A 20819-nucleotide genomic window follows, 5' to 3' on the forward strand; every position below is an offset into this window, starting at 1 on the left:
TTTAGGGCCCGTATGCCGGGGTGGATTGGAAGGGATTGAATGGTATTAGGGTGGATGGCATGGATTTCGAGGTAATGATGGTGTTGTTAGTGGATTGTCTTAAGATCCATGGGATTGCTATATTGAGTCTGTTTGGCCCGCCTGGCCAATTCCGGGATTAAACCTTCCCATCCCTTCCAATCCCTCAAGCCAAACATGTCCCAGGTAAATATGAACGGATTAGGGTGGATTGGATGGGATTTAAAGGTAATGATGGTGTTGTCAGTGGATTGTCTTAAGATGCATGGATTGCTATATCCGCCAATCCTGGGATTTAACTTCCAATCCCTTCCAATACCATCCAATCCCTTCCAATCCGCCTGGCCAAACATGCCCTTAAATTCCATCCAATCCACCCTAATCCGTTCAAATTTCCTTGGGACGTGTTTTGTCAGAGGGACTGAAAGGGATGGGATGGTTTAATCCTGGGATTGGCCCGGCGTGCCAAACAGACTTGATATATCAATCCCGGTATATAAGGCAATCCATGGACAACACCATCGTTACCTTGAAATCTATGCCATCCACCCTAATACCATTCAATCCCTTCCAATCCACCCGGCCAAATGGGCCCTAAGCGTGTTTGATTTTCCAAGTAAATACACTGCGAGTAATAATTATTTCACTGGGTAATTACAGTGTTGAGATCGGTGTTTGATTTGATACTTACTTTCTTGATCTCTAAACCCAAGGAGACTGTGAAATGTACAGGGAGCCGCCATGATGTCTGTGTCTTATCTACACCGTCCATCTATTATGTACCTGAATTTAGGGCTTGACCAAAAAAATAAGGTTGATGCAAAGCTTAAGTGGGCCACACCACAAGATTTAGGGAATCGAAAATCTACTATTAAAAATGTATCGGTGTCACCTTTTCCTTTAGTGTGGGCCACCTGAGTGTTGGATCGAGCTCATTTTTTGGCTCATGCCTTAAAATGTTATGTAAAATTGATAGACAGCTTAGATATAACATATATATCATAGTGGAGTCCAAAAGTTTAAACCAATCTTTTTTACTCGGTTTTCGGGACAGAAATATAAGTGCATTTTCAAACAGGTAAAGCAGTAATAATTACTATTTCCCATTGCATTTACATGCAATTTGGAAAATCAAACGGGCCTTAAGAAGGTTTTGAGGGTGAATTTTTACTTCTCATGGTGTGGTTCACTTGAGATCTGAACTAGCCTAGTTCTTCGACTCATAACCTGTTTGCTACATGGGCTTACATGGGATCCCGTGAGATGGAATTGCATTTGGTCTCATCCAAATTTCATCCCATGTGGAGGGTGGGAAGAGTTGTTGGAATTAGGTGGATTTTGAAATCCATTACACATGTGGCTCCATATTAATGCATGTGTTTTATCCTTGTCATACATCTACATACCTTCTTTACACGTGACATTCTAGTTATATACGTGTACAAGTGAGATTCATTGATTGCATCCATGGTCCACCAGAAGAAGTTTTATTTAATTCAGTGTGAGTTTTATCCCTAACGTGGGGATTGAATGACCAAAATAGCATGGTTTTTCGGACATGCAATCATTGTACAATAATGATATTAATTACATCTAATACATTTTCATACCATTTAATCCCATGGACCAAACAGGCCTTCCCTAATAGCTCCGAGCATTTAATGTCTCCTGTGAGCAATCTTTATCCATGTTGTACATTCATTTTAATAGATTATTTTAAGAAATAAGCCTAAAAAGGAAATAGATTGAAAGCTCAAGTGAACCACATTATATAAAGTGTAACGCCCTGAAAATTGGAGGCCGTGCATAAACTCGACTCCCAAGTTCCCGGGTGTCACTTTATAACATCCCGAATTTTTTCTCAACTTGGCAATGGACGTCCTTGGATGTAAAACTTCCCTAGGACCTTATTTTGTTGTAATTAGGGAGTAACTTAGTTAAGTATTAATAGCTTAGATCACTTTCTATACAAACTACAAAGGCACAAGTACCACCTCAGACAGAAATCAAATAGGACTAAATCCTTTAGAAACTAAATGAGAATTAATTTAGCGTTAAACTAGATTCTCTATGCAATTAGCACTAATCACTTTAAATATGATCTGCAAGATCCAAACCGTGCAGTATCATTGATGCTAAATTACCCTGAAATCTAGAATTCATCCCTAAATCCGGTTGCTCTCGGGAGCGCACCGAAACTCCGTATTGGACCTGGACCGCACGTTGAAAGTCCGATAACCGCAAAACTATAAAGTTATGACCGCATTACTGGACTTGACAAGCCCTTCGAAAATCAAGTCTTAATTGTGTCTAAAAATGCACAACTTGAGCCTGGAGCAAAGTGTGTGAGAAACGTGGATATCTTTATAAATAAAATCCGAATTTAAGTAATCCGATTCGTGTTGCTTGTGGGCTAAATATAAGGATTTAGACCGTCAGAATCTGACCCAAATATACCCTCGGATCAGGAAAAATGTCCTATACATGGCCATGTACTTGTGGCCCTGATCGAGTGCTGGTGACCGTTAAACTGAAACTGGTCCACCACGGCTGATCTGTAAATCCGATTGGACCGAAAACTTAGCTTGACCTAGATCTAATGTCAGGGAACTTAAGTCCGACTGCATGCAGAAAAGGGGCCTCCAGAAGTGCTCCGTTGGATCGAAACGGCCGCTATTTGGCTGTACCTTAAGTATACCATGGCCCTAGGGCCATTTCCATCAGTCCTGGGCCTATATAAGGACCTTAAACCCTCTCTCTCTTACCTCATACGAATTTGAGAAACCCTAGGGGAGAGAGGAGAGAAAAGAAAAGGGAAAAGAGAGAAAGTGAGAGTGAGAGTTGGAGATTCCTCCTGGGATTCGATCCCGCTACTCCACGCACTCAACTACCATTTCTATATCGTTATACAGGCGATTTCGACTCCGTACTTGGATAAGAAATCCTAACGCCAATCTGTTTTAGGGATTCAGGTAGAGTACATGGTAAAATAGCTAACCTGTTTCATGCTATAAGTTGCCGTTGTGCCGTAAACAAAGACTTAGTGTTTAAACTGAGTTCGTTACGCGTTTACCGGTGAAAGGTGCAACCTATAAACATTTAGGTTATGGTTTTCAAGGCCTTCAATGTCAGTAATGGTTTATGACTGACTTGATTACTGTTACATATGATTAGATGCGATGTTTCCCGTATATTACACACATATGTAAACTATGTTGATTTTAATGTCTTCCATATATTTGTTGAAATGCTTAAATGAATATGAAATTATGATTCCTACTTGCCATGATTATTGTTTGAGAATACATGCTTGTTGTATGGGTGACAACTCCTTGGTGGAAGGATTTGCTATAATATAGGTTATAACTAATTTATTTGATATATGATGGAATGTGTAGACTAAGTGTTTGATGAAATGTTTGAATGAGAAATGGTCCAATGAATTGTATTTATTTAGGGCGTTGAGATAAGATTTCTTAACTACCTTACCTAGGTATATAATTTTCTCCATGTAGTCTTAATTTCAACTACGTGGTTTATGTATAAAATGCACATGTATAATAACATGTTCTATGTGATTGATAAAATGTTTAAATGAGGTATTGTTCGTTGAACTGTATTTAATAAGGGTGTTGAGATAGAATTCTCAGCTACCTTATCTATATGTATAGTTTCCTTCATATAACCTAAATTCCGATTATGCAAATTTATGGATGAAATGCAATATATGACAATATGTGCAATGTGTTTGATGAAATGCTTGAATGAGATTCATGTTGGAAATGTTCGCTAAATGCTTATATGATTATCACATGTCTCCATATGCTTTATTTGAATATGATTAAGACTACTATGCAGTCCAGGCAATCGATAACAATTCCTATTTGAGTGGCTGCATTAGTCTCGCCATAATTGATGCGTTCGGTGAATCCGAGTCGTATGATGATCGTCGACAACGGTATTTTGTCGATTAATTCAGCGTACACTCGTATCAGTCGAGCTTGTCAAGTAACTCGATTGACCCGATGTATGTTCACCATATATGGACGCTACTGCTTGAATCTAAAGTACCAAACTCACCAGTAGAAAATCCCTTTAACCTTGGTATCTCGATCTGCTAAGACTCATGAGCCGGGCATGGTGGTATGGGACACCGTGGTCGAGCTGTCGGCCTACGCTGGGGTGACGAGCCTCCCCGTAGTGACCAGTGAGCAACCCAAACTCGTGAGCCAAATACGGTGGTATGAGACACTGTATTCGAGTTGTCGGCCTACCCTTGCGCAGCCTGGCTGTGGTCCCCAGTTGGGTTGGTGACGAGTCTTCAAAAATAGACTGCCAGTTGGTAAGGTGTGGGTGGTAGTGACCTCGAGTGTACTCTGAGACTGCGTTAAGTGACGAGTCTTTCCGTAGCAACCAGAGTACAAACTAGGCCTGCACTGATAAGGTGACGAGCCCTTTGCAGTGACTTAGAACCGCAACATCGTATGAGAATTGCTAGGACTGACGACCCTAGAATGGATCATTGTTTGAGAATTGATATAAGGGAGGTACCTTAGCTTCCCAATCCTTCTGTATGAAAAGGACTAATAAGAACTTGGTAATCACGTTCATGCACTGCACTACATGTGCCGTTTGGCATTGGGCAGAGTACTGAGGAAGTGACTGACATGCGCGACTGTTAGATGAAAATCGCAGAGGGAGTGCAGGCGAGGGCATGCAATATTTATACATACCATTCATGCATTAATTAGGGTACTTAGGGATGTTTGATTGTATTGCTTTATCATTACTACTTGACTGAATTGATAACATGTTAACATTTGCTTTATTGTTCCACTGAGTTGATCACTCACTCCCACGTTACGGGACGGTGTTGTACACACCAATAGACCCTGTTGTAGGTTCAGATGATGGCGTAACCTGCGAGACGGAGCCAAACTTTAAGGATGATGAGGAGACATTCTCATATATTCGGTATTCTGGCGGGTTTATATAAGCCACTCGGAACGACGGGATTACAGGAACATATGATTAGTTGGACATCCACATTTTGTCATTTTGTATTCCTTTTGAAATAGATATGTATTTATTCAGCTTAGTGATGCTATCATACTCAGGAGGTTGAGAAACACGTCTATGTACTTTATATAAATCCATCACAGTCTTTCGCTTGCATAATTTAACCATCGCTGGAGTATGATATGCTGTTTTGGTATAATCTCATTCATGTTTAAGGCACTAATACGGACAACATTAAATCATCATTATCTATGTTGCATAAGTGATGCGTTGGAACTTGGGAGTTGAGTCTATACTCGACCCCCGATTTTCAGGGCGTTACGCACTTATGCTAATTTTTACTAATTTACGTTTAATCAGGTTTAAATGCGCAACATGAAATTTCTTGGAATATGAAATATAATCACAACTGATCTACTGAAATGAAAGAAGTCAAATATATATATATATATATATATACAAGTTCAAAAGAATGTAAATGGGTCGCACCAGGCGTTGCCCAACGAAATCACAAAAGGAATATCATATCCAAAAGAATAGGGCTGGGTCCACAACTCAGCGATCCAAATCCCGCTTATCAAGCCGATGGAGAGTCGCCCATCAGCTGGAAGTAAGACAGCTCATCCTCCTCGTCAAGGCTCATGCCGTCGGGCTCCTCGAACTCATCGCTACTTGTAACCATTGAAGAGTCTGGTTGGTATTTTAAAACACCGTCCCAAAGTGGGAGTGAGTGATCAACTCAGTGGGTGCTATTAATCTCAAGTTGTAATAGACATCAATTATATTATGAACTTAATAAAAAATAATCATTCATAAATACCTAACTAATCTTATTAATGCATATGCATGATAGATGATATGATGCATGCCCTCGCCACAACACTCCTTCAAGCGACTCCATCTAACGATCGCATATAACCAACACTCCCTCAAAGCGACCTCGACTGCCGAGTCGCCACCCTAACTAGTGCGATGCAATGTGGTCATGTTAGCCGAGTTCTTAGTTAAGTCCATTCATCCAGCAGGTTGGGGAAGCTGATACACCCCATGTATCAATACCCTAAACTGGTTGCGAGGCCAAGACCCCTCAACGTGTGATGCTAAGACCCCGCGATCCTTGATCCTGTCGGGTTTCCCATCCCCGACTTTAAGCACATGGGGAGTGCCGAGAAGAAGGGATTGCTCGCGGTCACTATGGGGAGGCGCGTCACCCCAGCGTAGGCTAACAACTCGGACACAATGTCCTATTCCACCATGCCCGGCTCACGAGGCGGTGGATCGGTTTTCAATTTAGTTATCGATGGGCTACAACGGTTGCAGGGTGTTCCAGGTTCCATACATATGTGAGCAATCAAGGTTAACAAGCAAGATTGGTCAGTAACAGGCTATACTGCACAAGTCCAGGCAAACACGGGACAGACGACATTGGGTATGAACGACCCATGTAGTCTAACTACTGCCGTCCTTCTGTACTTGCCCAAACCCATGGGTTTAGCCCAGGGTAATTCTACCAACGGGACTACCCCCACTCTCCTCATTTTCTTGACCAACCAAAGGGTTGACAATCGTCCATAACATGCTAAAAATCGGTGTTATCAACTAGCATAGGCGATGTCATGCATTCATGTTTCTCACATACAATTCAAAATTTCCACAAGCTAGCTAACAATATTATGAAACAGAGGTGCATGTGTGGTGTGTGGGTTAGCGAGGAGGCTAAACATCCCATATATCTCATAGGATCAATTTACATAAGGATTAATAAGGCATACATGATATAGGCAACAACATATGAAGAAAACCAAACATGACATAAACATGAGATCATCAATTCATACCAAAGCATGTGAGAGGCAAGAACAACATCATATTAGAGAATTAACGTGACATATAATTCCATACAATTCCAAATAACCCAACAATTCCTAGAGTCTCCATAAATTCTCACAATGCATCACCCAAACAAACAAAATCATTAGATCCATACTACAATTGGTGCAAGGCCACATAAGGATAATAGTCCGCACCTATGGATTGTTGAAGACTTGGAGAAACGACCTAGGAGTGTGGATTTGGGGTTGATCGGCCGGAATCTCTAAAGCACACATTTGCATGTTAGATTTCAATGTAAATCTCCTCTCATCACAAGGGTTTCAAGAAAAAGGGGTGATGGATCTTACTTAGATGATCAACAGAATGAAAGGGTGGTCGTAGATGAGGGTTTCTTCTTAGAAAAGAGGTAGGAAGTTGTGGGGTTTGATTTCCTTGGGCCCCACCTCGATCTAGGGTCCACCTTGCTCTCCTTCACTCTCTCTTTCTCTCTTTACTCTCTTTGGTTGTTGGAGAATGGTGGAGGTTATGAGGGAGAGAACTTGGTTGTTGGAGAATGGTGGAGGTTATGAGGGAGAGAACTTGGTTGTTGGAGAATGGTGGAGGTTATGAGGGAGAGAACCTGATTGTTGGAGAATGGTAGATGTTATGAGGGAGAGAATGGTGGAAGTTATAAGGGAGAGAGCTAGGGTTTATTTCCTAGAATTGGGCTCATTGGGCCCAAGTTTCCTAAATGCCCACAATGGCCCTTTAGGACTCCCTATTGGCGTTGGGGCGGCCCTAGCACCCCCCCTTAGCCACCAAATTTGGTGGGTAGGTGACTCATGGCCCGATGAGGGGTCATGTAAAGTTTGGGAACAAACGGATTAACGGATATGGGGTTTGATCATATAGTTCCGGTCTCTAAATGACCCTGTGGGATCTATTCTGATTGATGGAGCAGTTCTGGTGGCCCTCTGGCCATGAAACTTACAGGATAAGTGCTTCATGGCCCGATGAAGGGCCATGCAAAATTTGGGGATAATCGGATATGGGTTTGGTCGCACAGGTCCGATTCGCAATCAACAGTCACCGTGCTACGATCGGGACCTAGATTTTGTGGGTGGGCGTAAACAAATACATTAGACCTTTATCGTAAATTTGGAAAAAAATTGACAGCGAAAATGCCTGAAATCCCAGTTTTATTTACCAGTTGCAGATTCTAATTCTGGCATTGGTGGGTTGCATTTGGCAAGTGCTGTTGGGACGGCTTGAATAGTTTATTTCTAGGTGTCCACTGGGTCCATGGTCCGCGATTGACTATAAGCCCAGTGAGATCCATGCTTTCCCAAATTTTTAGATTTTTCTAACCTTCCTCGACTGCTGCACGGCCTACACAAGCCGTCGCCGAGTACAAACCAATCATCTGACTTGATGGCCTGCACACAGTTTGATCGTAACCAGATTGAACCACTCATGTATAAGCTAACGTTGAGTGCTAATGGTCAGTAAATAATAATATAAGTTAATTAAAAAAAAATTTAAAAAATTTTTGAAAATTCAAAACGGTAAAAATCCAAGATGTTACAGAAAGTAGTAGGGATTTAATTCTCACCATTAAAAACTTCATAGGACCCACTATTATGTTTATTTTTCATATAATTTGTTCACAAGGTCACATGGACCTGTCTGAAGGCCCAACATAAATATTAGCTATCCAAAACTTTCGTGCCCTCTAAACGTTTTCAACGGTAAGATTTCAATTCTAACTGCTTCATGTGATGTGGTCCACAGGAGACTTTAACCTGCCTGTCTTTATGGGCTCATGTCTTAAAATGATCGTCAAAATAAATGGACAGCGTGCCTCTCTTTTTGGGCTCATGTCCTTAAATGATCTGTCAAAATAAATGGAGAGCGTGGATAAAACATGCACACCGGGCCCCACGAAGCCCCTTAACAGGACCGTCGTCTCAATTTAGGTCCTGATGGGGTAGTACCCAATCCCACCCAATATATTAGCACTTATCAATCAAAATTAAATACTAGCTTGTACCGTACAAAACATACATGTTTTCGGCTCATTACAAGCTGGGCCAACGGGTAAGTAATCCAGACCATTGATATTTTAGGACTGGTACATGATCCTGGCCTAAGAATTTCAAGTAAGAAGAATCACAGGGGTTTCAACCTGTTGCCTGCAAGACTCTTAAGATAAGAAATACGGCAACGGTCACCGTTCAACGGAGAAAGAAGTTCGAGATTTGTGGCTGTGATTTTTCCATTGCATTCCACACCCACATTATAATAGGCTATTGATCTGACATGTGAATTATGTGCTCCTAATAAGCAGGGTTATAAACGTTGTGACTTTTGGTCTATGGGCATGGGGCCCACTGATGAATGGTCAATATAATCCATGGCATGAAGCGCAGTTAGGTGGGCCCACCGTGATGTATGGGTCTTATCCACACCTTCCATCCATTTTTTCCTATTATTTTAGGATATAATCCCAAAAATGAGGCATATTCAATGTTCAAGTGGACCACACCACAGGAAGCAGCGGTGATAATGATTCTCAACAACACAAATATCAGATCCATCCAAAACTTCTGTGGCCCCGAGAAGTTTTCAACGGTAAGAGTTTAATCCCGATTGTGTAGTCCACATATGTCTTGGATATACCTCAGTTTTGGGCTTATAAACTAAAATGATATGAAAAAATAGATGGACGGTGTGGATAAGATCGAAACATCAAGGTGGCCACTCAAAGGTCCTGCCCGTTCCCAGCTGGCAGCTGGAGACGGACGGGGTTAGGACGCAATCCGCGTCCCCACACAAGTGCATTGAATGTGCACCGTTGGTTTTTCATCCCGTCTTGCTTGGAAGCGGTACCACACACCAGCTATAAAGCCGCTGTATTGACGTTAACAAGTTCCGTGGGTCTCATCATGAGTTATGTGTTATATCCAAACCGTCCATCCATTTGTAGATATCGTCTTAAAGCTTGAGCCGAAAAATAAGACAGATCGAAAGATCAAGTGGACCACACTAATAAAAACCAGCGGGAGATTGAGCGTTTACCATTGAAACCCTTTTGGGGGTCACTGAAGTTTCGGATCAATATGAAATTTGTTTATCATCTTCACCCATATATTTATGACCTTATTAACAGATTTGATGGAAAATAAACGTTATGGTGGGCCCTACGAATTTTTTAACGTTGAAAATATTATCCTCGCTTCTATTTGTAGTGTGGTCCATTTGAGCTTTGGATATGATTCATTGTTTTTACTAATGCTCTAAAATGATCTCAAAAAAATGGATGAACGGTGTGGATATAATAAATACATCATTGTGAGGCCCATGTAACTTTGATCTCCTTTAAACCGTTCGTACAACACGGAGCTCGAGGAGCGTTGGCACTCGTCTTCGCGCGACACGTATCTACCAGCTGTATATATATATATATAGCTGGTGTGCGGTACACCAGCCAAACCGCTTCCGTGTTTCTTCTGCTAACGTGTGGCCCACCCAACTGATAAACGGCCATTTTCTCCTGTTCTTTTATGCCAAGGAATATACATGTGGGGCCCACCTGATGATTGTTTGGCTCTTTCTCTGGGCACATGCAATGGCGAGCGTGCACTTGGCACCTCTTTTCGTTAACCCTTTTCCTCAAATTGCGGTTTTAGTGTATAATTATCAAGAAAAAAAACTTAATAGTCTTCGAGAGTATGGCCATCCATGCGTATGCATCATTACTTGTACAAGAGCATTAATATACACATGATCCAAACCGTCTAATATCGTGGGCACACTTTGGATGGCTCAGAACAACAACATCATATGAATCTGACAAGGCCATATTTATTCTCTAACCTTCTTTCTGTATGAACATGAACGGTCACACTTTGCCAGAGCATCAATTAAATCCTGCTCACTCTGCCAGCGTGTCAAATAAATATCAAATCAGACGAGACTGTGAGCAGGTTCTACCGTCAGAACAAACCTGTCACATCTGTGGAAATCCAATCCGTTGAAACGTTCGATCTCATAATGGAAATAGCATAATATAAACTTCAGATTGTTCAACTAATAAATTGAGGAAGACCATCGAAATCAATGGACTTCCGTTGATCTGATCTATTATGTATTTTTAACCATTATGATATGTAGATCTATCCTTTTTTAATTTCATAGATTATTAATATTTTTTCGAAAATTTTAACGGTTCAGATATCCCACGGATATGACACGTGGGAGAAAAAGAAGGAGAGTAGGGTAAACTTAGCGTGCTCATGGTAGTACTGGATCATTTATCCCCGTACTATAACCAAGGGAATACAGATAATATATAACTAATGAGTAATGATCGTGACCTGGCGGCGTCATGTCGTCCCGCTTTTATTCATCCCGTCCGTTGATATTCACTTTCGACGGTCAAGATTAATCGGGATGGGGCTGCGCCTCTTGTATTCTAATACAATGCGTTTCACGACATTTCGCCTTTACCGCCGACGCCCGGTCTATTAAAATGATACAGTACAAAGAACCCTATTATCGGTGAAAATATCAGAACTACCACTTCCAATATGATACTCAGGCTGTGTATGACGCTTGATACTCAGGCACTCAGAAATTATACACGTGGCATATGTTAGCTCAAAAAACCGATTATATTGTGCATCGCAGTTTCTCAAAGTAAAATCCCAAGATCAGATTGGTTGAACAATCTTAACCTCTGATTCGCGGACACTTGTTTGTGAAAATAGAACCGTTGAATTTTAATTTAACTGTCCAATAAATAAACCAATACTAAGATAATGAAATAAATTTAATTTTAGTACATGATATATTGTTACTGACCACCATAATTTGGACGGTTTTAATTTGATGCATCTGTGCCACGTGTGCACTTTCAAAGTGCCTGCGTATCATCCACCGCAATCTGCCAGAATATCTCTCCGTCCTCGGATCTGAGCGGAGCGAACGTCAATATCACAATCAACATACGTCCATCTTACATGCTTCCTGCAAACATCAGGATCTGGACAATTTTTCTGGTGGGCCACACAGATAGATCATTTAAAAAAAATCAAACCGTTCAGACGATCTGGATCATCTGATTGGATGATTTCTGACAATTGCAAAGGCAAAAAAGTCATGAGAAATCCATTCGGTCGTTATTGGATACGGGAGCGGATTAGGTGGTATCCCGGGTAAGACATTAGTGGTGTTACCCGGCCATATGGGGCCCACCTTGATTAATTATTTTTATATCCATGCTGTCCATCTGTTTTTCCATCTCATTTTAGGATTTAATCCCAAAAATTAAGTAAATCAAACTATCAGGTAGACCACACCATTGGAAATAGTAGTGATCGACCATTAAAAAATTATTGTGGGCCATATAAGTTTTAGATCAAGATGATATTTGTAGTTTTCCTTAATCCAGGTCTGTTTTACCTTATCAAAAGGATGGATGGAAAATAAACATTACAGTAGGCTCTAGGTATTTTTTAATGGTAGGCATTCAATCACCACTTTTTCTGTGGTGTGGTCCACTTGAGATTTTGATATGCTTGATATTTAGTACCACGCACTTAAAATGATCTTCTAAAACTAATAGACAGCGTGGATATGCAATACATTCATCAAGGTGGGCCCAACGATCAGGATAACACCCAACAACGTGTTACCCGGGTAACACCTATTCGCTCCCATTGTGTGGATACAACACATGTGAACGGTCTGGATATCTTAAATGCATCGACAGCTCACATGCGAGCATTAGGCATCTCATTTACACACCAACCCGTCTGCCAGCTCGGCGTCGGTCATAATACGTTGTTGAAATGGCACAAAAATCAAGCCGTCCAATCAAAACGTGGGCGCCAATTACGTTATCAACCATCCGATCAATAGAATTTGATATTGACGGTCAAGATCGTTTCCGCAAAATAGTCCCAATCAACAATTCAATACATGTCTTCATTAGGACCGAACATGACTTGCTCATGATCGTAAATGATCAGTGGTTCTAACCATCTCATTCATGGACTACAAAAGGGATAGCTTTAAAAAAAGAAAAAAGAAAAAGAGGCCAAGTCAAGGATGGATGGGATCATCTATTCTTTCTGATTTTTACATTGTAGCTCAACAAATGTGTTCTAGGATTAATGGATGGTTCAGATCAATTAATTGAACTGTCCAAATGACACAAATGAAAAAAAGAAAAAGAAAAAAAAAACAACTTCACAAAGGCAGGAGGGGCTAAAGGGGACGGATTAGTGTATAAGTCTAGAGCTGGGCATGGGATGACCTGACTCTGTAGACTTGACTCGTCTGACTCATTCAAATCTGACTTGTTTTGAACCATGTGTGTGAGTTGATCTGAATTGAGTTGATTTTGTCCAATCTGAACTCAAGTTGTGTCACCTAAGTAACACAACACGAAATCCAATTTAGTATTGACTTGATTTGAATCCAAAACTCAACTTATACATATATACTAAAAAAAACTTAGATATGATGTTTTTGATATGAGATGCTTGGACAACCCCCAATTTTGGCAAGTGAATCTAGGTTGAGTTGTGATTTTATCTGCTGGATACCTGTTGCACTTGACCCGACTTGACCTGACTCGGTAGTTATGACTGGGTCAGACCCTATTCGGATTAGTCCAGGCCACACCCGAACTTGGTTCGGGTCAAGTATGTTGGACTCGATACCAAGTCGGGTCAAGTTTAGGTCAGGTATATTTCAAAACCAGATTGGATTAGGTCAGCCCTAACTCGGTCCAACTCAACTCGATGCCCAGCTCTAGGTCCCATGGCGTGGATTTCTTCTCTATGTATATGTTGCATGTCCACACCGAATATGAATGTAGCCCACCCCACGGCTAGATTATCATGAATTTCACACCAATTGATCATCTCTATAGAGCCCAACCTAGGTCGGCGACGGACCAAAACAAATAAACCTGAGCCCGAGCCTGGCCACCCACTTTTGTGAAAGATCTGGGCTGTTCATTAAGCATGCTCACATTGCTAGTATTTTTTCAGACCTTTAATTTTGTGGGTCACTAATCATATGATTAAGATCATCCAATTAATGTGATTTCTCACTATGGTGGATCCACCAGATGAACGGTCCAGATCATGGTCAGCTGTACCACGTGTCCGGTTTCTATGAAGGGTAACAGCAATTGTAGTGGCAATCATGCAATTTAGGTGACAGTCAAGGGCATTGTGCTGGTTAGTTATAGTATTTAAGAAATTTCAAACCTGTAGCTGTTGGTTTGAAAAGGAAACTCTTGTGTGATAGGCTGTAAATCAAGCAATCAATACGTCTCATTTTCTTTTATTTTCATTCTCATTTATTTCAATTTTTTTTGTCATCTTCAGATTGAAGAGCAGCCATGACTCTGTTTATAAGTCAATGAAAGGTGGCTAGTTTTTCATGGGATTTTGGAAGGTAGTGATTTAGTGGCAGATTCTTCAATAAGGGCATATGATCAAATGATTTTATTCAACTGGTATGTGTTTTTTTTTTTTTTCATGGGTTTCTTTTTTCTTTTGGGTTATATGGATGACTGTGTTCGTGAATGATTGGTAATATGAATTGGGTTTTATTTTCATTTTGGAGATATGTTTGGTTTGAATTGAAGGACTTTTGATTGATCTCAGTTCATCTGTTTTTCCTAGTACAAAGGAAACATGTATTGCTTTTTAATCAAGAAGAGGTGATTTTGAAAGGAAGGCTGGAGGGTGGGAGAATTTTAGTCGCTGATTTGGAGAAGGTTGATGATTTCATGATCTTATTCATCAGGTATGTAGCTTTCTATCTATTTCTATCTATTTATCTACCTATCTACAATTCAAGGATTGGTGACTTGGCATAGTTGAGACTCAGACTCAGGACCAAGCGAGAGTCGATCCATGTCACCACCAAGTCCTAAATCCATTATTTCTATGTGTGTACCTATGTAGGCATGTCCGATTTAGTAGTTGCTCTCTCTCTCTCTCTCTCTCTCTCTCTCTCTCTCTATATATATATATATATGTGTGTGTGTGTGTATGTGTGTGTGTGCGTGCGCGCGCGCGCGCGCGTGTGTGTGAATCATTGCTTGATTAGGGTCTCTTTCATTCCCTTTTTAACTAATTATTGATTTGGGAACAGAATTTCTGTGAATTATGTAATAACCTTATTTTATAGTTGCAAAACTAGAATCACACGAGGCTTATTTAGACGCACCCTCAAAAGGGACATTTGATGGAAAGATATTATTTTAAGTGAAACGTCAATTTAATTTTATATTTGGATGCACTTTTGCAAATCACTATCGGATTTCATGCTTGACAAAATAAGCATTGAAAAGCTCCCTTCAACAGGAAACCCTCTTTTGTAGGAATTGTGTTCAAATGAGCCATTATTATTATTATAGGGTCCTGACTCTTGCTCGGGTGGTATACTCTCAGGAGTTTCACGGTCAAGGGTTCGAGTACCCGTAGGTGGTGAAATTCCACTAGTGTGAGTGTGTGGGGGTGTTTCTGCGTGTGTTAAAAAAAAAAAACCGAGCCATTATTATTATTATTATTAGTAGTAGTAGTAGCTCATGGAGACTTGAACCCAAAAGGGTAAGTGCTCACAACGAATGCTATCATTGTAGTTCCAAAATGTTTTAGTTTATGCTCTTACCTATTATTTGAATATATTAAGAAAGATGTATGGTTTAAGGATGCTATTAATTAAACTAGTCTAGTTAATGATGATTTAGGCTTTTTTAGTCTTGAATGCCAAGATTAGTTTTATCTTATCTTTGAGTTAAGTTTGATTTCAGATCAATTATAAGTAACTTGGTTACTTAATATTACTTGGGTCTCGTTTGGATACCACGAGATAAGTTACTTTTATAATTAGTTGTAAGTAACTTTTTTACTTAAAATTACTTAATCACTTTAATTATTTTTTAAAAAGCTTTTCTACTTTACCTTTGTTACCGAAGAGAAGCATCAGGAGAGGCGAAAGAGAGAAAAAGCTAATAAGTATGTTATTTACCAAATTTACTTATTTTCGTAGTAAGTATAAGCTAAGAGAAGCTATTTAAGGGATAAGTAGCTTAAGTAACTTACAATCCAAATGCCCCTTCAATCACTTCAGCTTAATAAGTAGAAATCAAGATAAACACCAGACATAAGTCAGAAGCCCCATAAGTTGACTCAGTCAATTTGGCTCAACTTTTTTATTTTTCAAGCTTTTACAATCTTTGCTAAAGCTAGCTTGCATGTACAAGGCAACTCGTTTATTTGCCACCTGATGTGCCATCATGATATATAAGTATGAGATCCAAGCCATCCATTAGGTGGGTCCAATAGTGAAGATGAGTTGATACAAAAATCAAGCTAATCTACCTGTAAGGTAGGCCACATCATTGCTGGAGACAAAAAATGGGACTCTGATTTTTAAGTGAGAATATGTACATGGTCATTTCTATGTGATGGACGGCTTGGATCTTGCTCTAGTACACCCTGGTGCATATAGTGGCATTGGATGTGAAGCCACCCCCACTGGGGAATTGATACCATGACCTTAATGTTGAAACTAGGTTTCTTTCACTCTGTCTACCACTTGAGCTATGGATCAGGGTGTACATGGCCTTGGACTTTCTGTTTTTTTTTTTTTTGGGTCAGCTTGTTAGTACACACCCATGTCAGTACACACCCTCCGTGTTAGCCACTGTTGCTAGGGATCGATACCAAGACAGCTTGTTAGTACACACCCATGTCAGTACACACCCTCCGTGTTAGCCACCGTCGCTAGGGATCGATACCAAGACTTCGAGCGTTGAAACGAGGTATCTCTACTCAGTCTGCCAGTTGAGCTATAGATTTGGGTGTACATGGCTATGGACTTAAACCTCTTTTGAACTAGGCTGTATTTAGCATATTCTTTATCTAATGAATAGGGTTGTGTTTGGTTGCCCTAAATTTCATAAAATATCATGAAATTTTACACCAAATTAGACTGCTTAATCATAAAATATTATGATATTTGGTGCAACCAAAGGACCCTCATTCTCTTGGTCAGGTTTTACATTTTGTAAGAAGTTTTCTATTATTTTTTATGGATGTATCATCAATTAATTTAAGTGGACTGTCTTCTCAATTTCATAAGTAAATCAATTAATTTTGTATTTTCATGCGTTTGATAATCACCATATTAAAGCCAAACAATGATGGCCTTTTAAAAAATAAAAAATAAAAATTTGAGAGCAGATTGCCTAATGAGTAAACTCTGTGGGACCCACTGCCATGTGTGTCTTATCCATGCCGTCCATTCATTTTCTCAGATCATTTTAGTGCATGAGCCTATAATCGAAGTATATCAAGATCTCAAATAGACCACACCACAGGAAACAATGGGAATTGAACACCTACCTTTGAAAACTTCTAAGGGGACAGAAGTTTTGGATCAAGCTTATATTTTTGTTTTTCCTTCATGCTTTCATGTGACCTTATGAACAGGTTGGATGACAAATAAACATCACTCTATGTCCTTAGATATGTTTCAATGGTGGACATCATTATCACTACTGTTTCTTGTGGTGTGGTCCACTTGAGCTTTAGATATGCTTTGATTTTTGTCTCATGATGTAAAATAAGGTGATAAAACGGATGGACGGAGTGGATAACACACACACACACACACACATCACTTATGGCCCCCACAGAGCCTACTGAGCTACTCAGTAAGGAATCCACTCTCTGTTTATTTTTGGATAGTGGTGTACAGCCATAACAGCAAGGTTACAATCTCAACGGCCTGGATCATCCAACGAAGCAGTACTTTAGGACGTTCCGACAGGTGGGCCTAAGTGAAATATAACAATAAAGACATTCACCTGTTTTTCAATGTCATAATAAACCGTTTTCTACTCGCCCAGCTAATAGCCAGCTTTTTGGTCGGTGAAGATGATCAGATACATAGGCTTTCTTTAGTTATGATCGGATACAACGATTTGTCTTACTTTTGGGGAGCCGATTAGTTGCGGCCCTGACGGTGGGGCCACCTTGATGTATATACTGTATATCCATGCCGTTCATTCGTTTTGCCAGCTCATTTCAGTCCATGAGCCAAAAAATAAATTGGACTCAAATAAGAAGTGGACCACACCACAAGAAACTATAGTAGTTGAGTCCACACTCTTACGAGTTTCAACCCTGGTTAACTATTCGAGTAGCTATAGGTAATGAAATCCAATGGGTGGGGGTGTGTTAAAAAGAAAAAAACCAAAAAAGAAAAAAGAAACAGCAGTCATTGACCATTAAAAACTTCTGGAGGGCTAAAAAGGTTTTGGATCAAGCTGATATAATATATATATTTTTTTTCACTTCATCCATGTCTGCGTGACATTAATAACAGGTTGGAAGGCAATAAATATTATAGTGGCATCATGGTGGTGGGCCTTGGGAGGTTTTTAATGGTGGGTATTTAATCACCACTGTTTTCTATTGTGTGGTGCACCACAGATTTGGATCTACTTCATTTTTTGGGCCCATGCCCTAAAATGCACTGGCAAAGTAAATGGACGGTATAGATATACAATATATTAAAAACTTTTTGTGGGCTACTGTAGTTTTGGATCAACATGCTATTTGTGATTTCCCTTCATCCAGGTTCGTGTCACCTTATCAACAATTGTTTTATGGCAAATAAGAATTAAAGTGGGGCTTAAGAAGTTTTTAACGGCCGGCGTTCAATCAGCACCATTTTCTTGTGATGTGGTCCACTTGAGATTTAAATCAGCTTCATTTTTTGGGACCATGCCCTAAAACAATAGGGTAAAACATGGATATATACACAACACATACATCAAGGTGGGCTCCACAGTCAATGCCTCACTCACTGAGCTTCCCTTTGGGTGTTGCCTCATTAGTGGGCCCCACTATGCAGATTGCCTAACTCAATTATCATGCCTTCAATCACCGCCATTTTCCTTTGGTGTGGTCCACTTGAAATTTGGATCTACCTCATTTTTGGGACCATGCTCTAAATTTATAGGATAAGTTGGAGTGGATATACAAAACACAAATCAAGATGGGCTCCACAGTCAAGACCTCACTCACTAAGCTCCAGTCTAGGGTGTTGGCTCATTAGTGGGCCCCACTATGTAGATTGCCTAACTCAATTATCATGCCAGTTAGCTCATTAAATGGTCCACATATGTACATAGAATATGGACAGCCATTAATAATATTTACATTCAATGTGGAGTTCTAGTTAAGTCATCAGGTGGCCATGATTATATTAAAACGATATAACCATTGATAGTTTCAAGGTATTGCATTTTAGTAGCATTCCACTTCGACCATCCATCTCCCCCTGCTGTGGGTCCCACCTACTCTAACACACATGCCTATCCATTGAATCCAGCTTCAAAACAAATCTCAGCCGTTCCTAATTTTGTATTCTGTTTTTGCTTACAGCACCACAATCTAAAAGTGCCAATGGGATGCGTTTCTTCGAAGATCGTGGCTCGGTCAAGGAGCTTTCGGGAAGACCTGAGACGGAGCTTGAAGAGGAGAACCGACGGCTTGCCTGCCCTAGATGATATACTCAGCTCCAAGAACGGTGGAGATCAATTCCTTGCTCTTGTTTGCACTGCTAACACAGTAGCCAAAAAACTCCAAAATGGAAATCTCGCGACAGAGTCCACTACTGAAGTAGACCCATCTAATAAACAGACGAACCAAGAGTCCATCAATACCAAAGTACTGATATTAATGGACGACATGGAAGAAAAACAGGGACAACAGCAACAACAACAACAAAAATCAGTAACAGAAGGATCTATAATCTTCGATGGGTCCCGTCAATTAGGTATTGAAGGGCAGTGTCCAATCCAATGTGACAATATCAAAGCGGTCCAAGATAATGGACCCATAGTAAATGGTGGAAGTCTAGTACATACTCGAAGCATCGACACCGTTGAGGAGTATGATGCAATGGTCGAAGTAGGCAATCTACCGTCCCAAGTAGAACAAGATGGACAAGATGTAATAATTCATCATCTCTCACAAAGTGCAAATGACCAATGTGTAGGATCTTCAGGAAGCTCTTTTAACGAGTGTTTGATGATTAAAGAGGAAGACGGAAAGGAACAACACACCACCAATGATGGCAGGCCTAATCATGCCGAGGCTGTTATCGCAACTGTTGAAGACGTGAATTTCACAAATGAAAAGGGATTTCGGAGGAAGGCGAAGGCGAAAGAGCTGGCCACCCTTAGTATTCCAACAACAGTTGATTTTCCAGACTTAGGAAATTTTGGAGATTGGATCGAATCAAGGAACCAAGTGTTCTCCAATGGCGAATATGTGACACCCAAATTTGGTAAGTTTTGCATCGCGAATCCGGCTTATGGTGGCGGTGAGTGCAAGGTATTCGATCCAGAAATGCTGGCTTCCTTTGAAGAAGCCATGAAGCAGCTGACAGAAGAGGAGGAATGTATCCTTCAACAGATTGTAGAGAATCTGGAGGAAGAGAGTGTTGGAAAGGAGGAAAATAAGGACGACATTTCAGATCAAATAGAAGGGTAGTATACATCTTAGTCATATACATTATGACTTAGTTTCTTGTCTGTGCCTATTTAGATAGAGAATTATCAGTATTATAATATAAAAGTATCACCATTACATTACGAGTAATTTCTTTCTTGCAATGAAAATTGATCTTTTGTATGAATGATTGGGTGGGATTCTCATATATCGAATTTTCAGCAAATGCACTTTTTAATGCCTGTCTGGTCCGGATCAACTGGTTGTCATGCAACATGGGCTGACTTGTTTGGTCTGGAGTTGAGTCGAACGAGTCCATTTATTTTCATTATTATTATTATTATTATTATTTTTACACACGCACCCACTACCCACACACGCCATAGTGGGATTTCAACACCAATGGGTTTCGAT

The 20819-nt window shown here is 40.2% G+C and overlaps 1 protein-coding gene across 4 annotated transcripts; it reads left to right on the plus strand.

Annotated features, from left to right (window-relative positions):
- The first annotated feature begins 14228 nt into the window (after positions 1-14228).
- LOC131258050 (uncharacterized) lies at positions 14229-20588 on the plus strand. 4 transcript variants are annotated; one of them, XM_058259099.1, is made up of 3 exons: positions 14229-14387; positions 14560-14676; positions 19335-20588. In XM_058259099.1, the coding sequence occupies exon 3, from the start codon at positions 19356-19358 to the stop codon at positions 20445-20447; it is 1092 nt and encodes a 363-aa protein (XP_058115082.1). In that variant the 5' UTR covers positions 14229-14387; positions 14560-14676; positions 19335-19355; the 3' UTR covers positions 20448-20588. The 4 variants fall into 4 exon arrangements, with proteins under 4 accessions (XP_058115082.1, XP_058115081.1, XP_058115080.1 ...); XM_058259098.1 differs by having other exon boundaries at positions 14229-14383; positions 14535-14676; XM_058259097.1 differs by having other exon boundaries at positions 14229-14383; positions 14553-14676.
- Positions 20589-20819: the final 231 nt, after the last annotated feature.

The sequence above is a fragment of the Magnolia sinica genome, chromosome 10 (assembly GCF_029962835.1).
Source record: "Magnolia sinica isolate HGM2019 chromosome 10, MsV1, whole genome shotgun sequence".
NCBI lineage: Eukaryota > Viridiplantae > Streptophyta > Magnoliopsida > Magnoliales > Magnoliaceae > Magnolia > Magnolia sinica.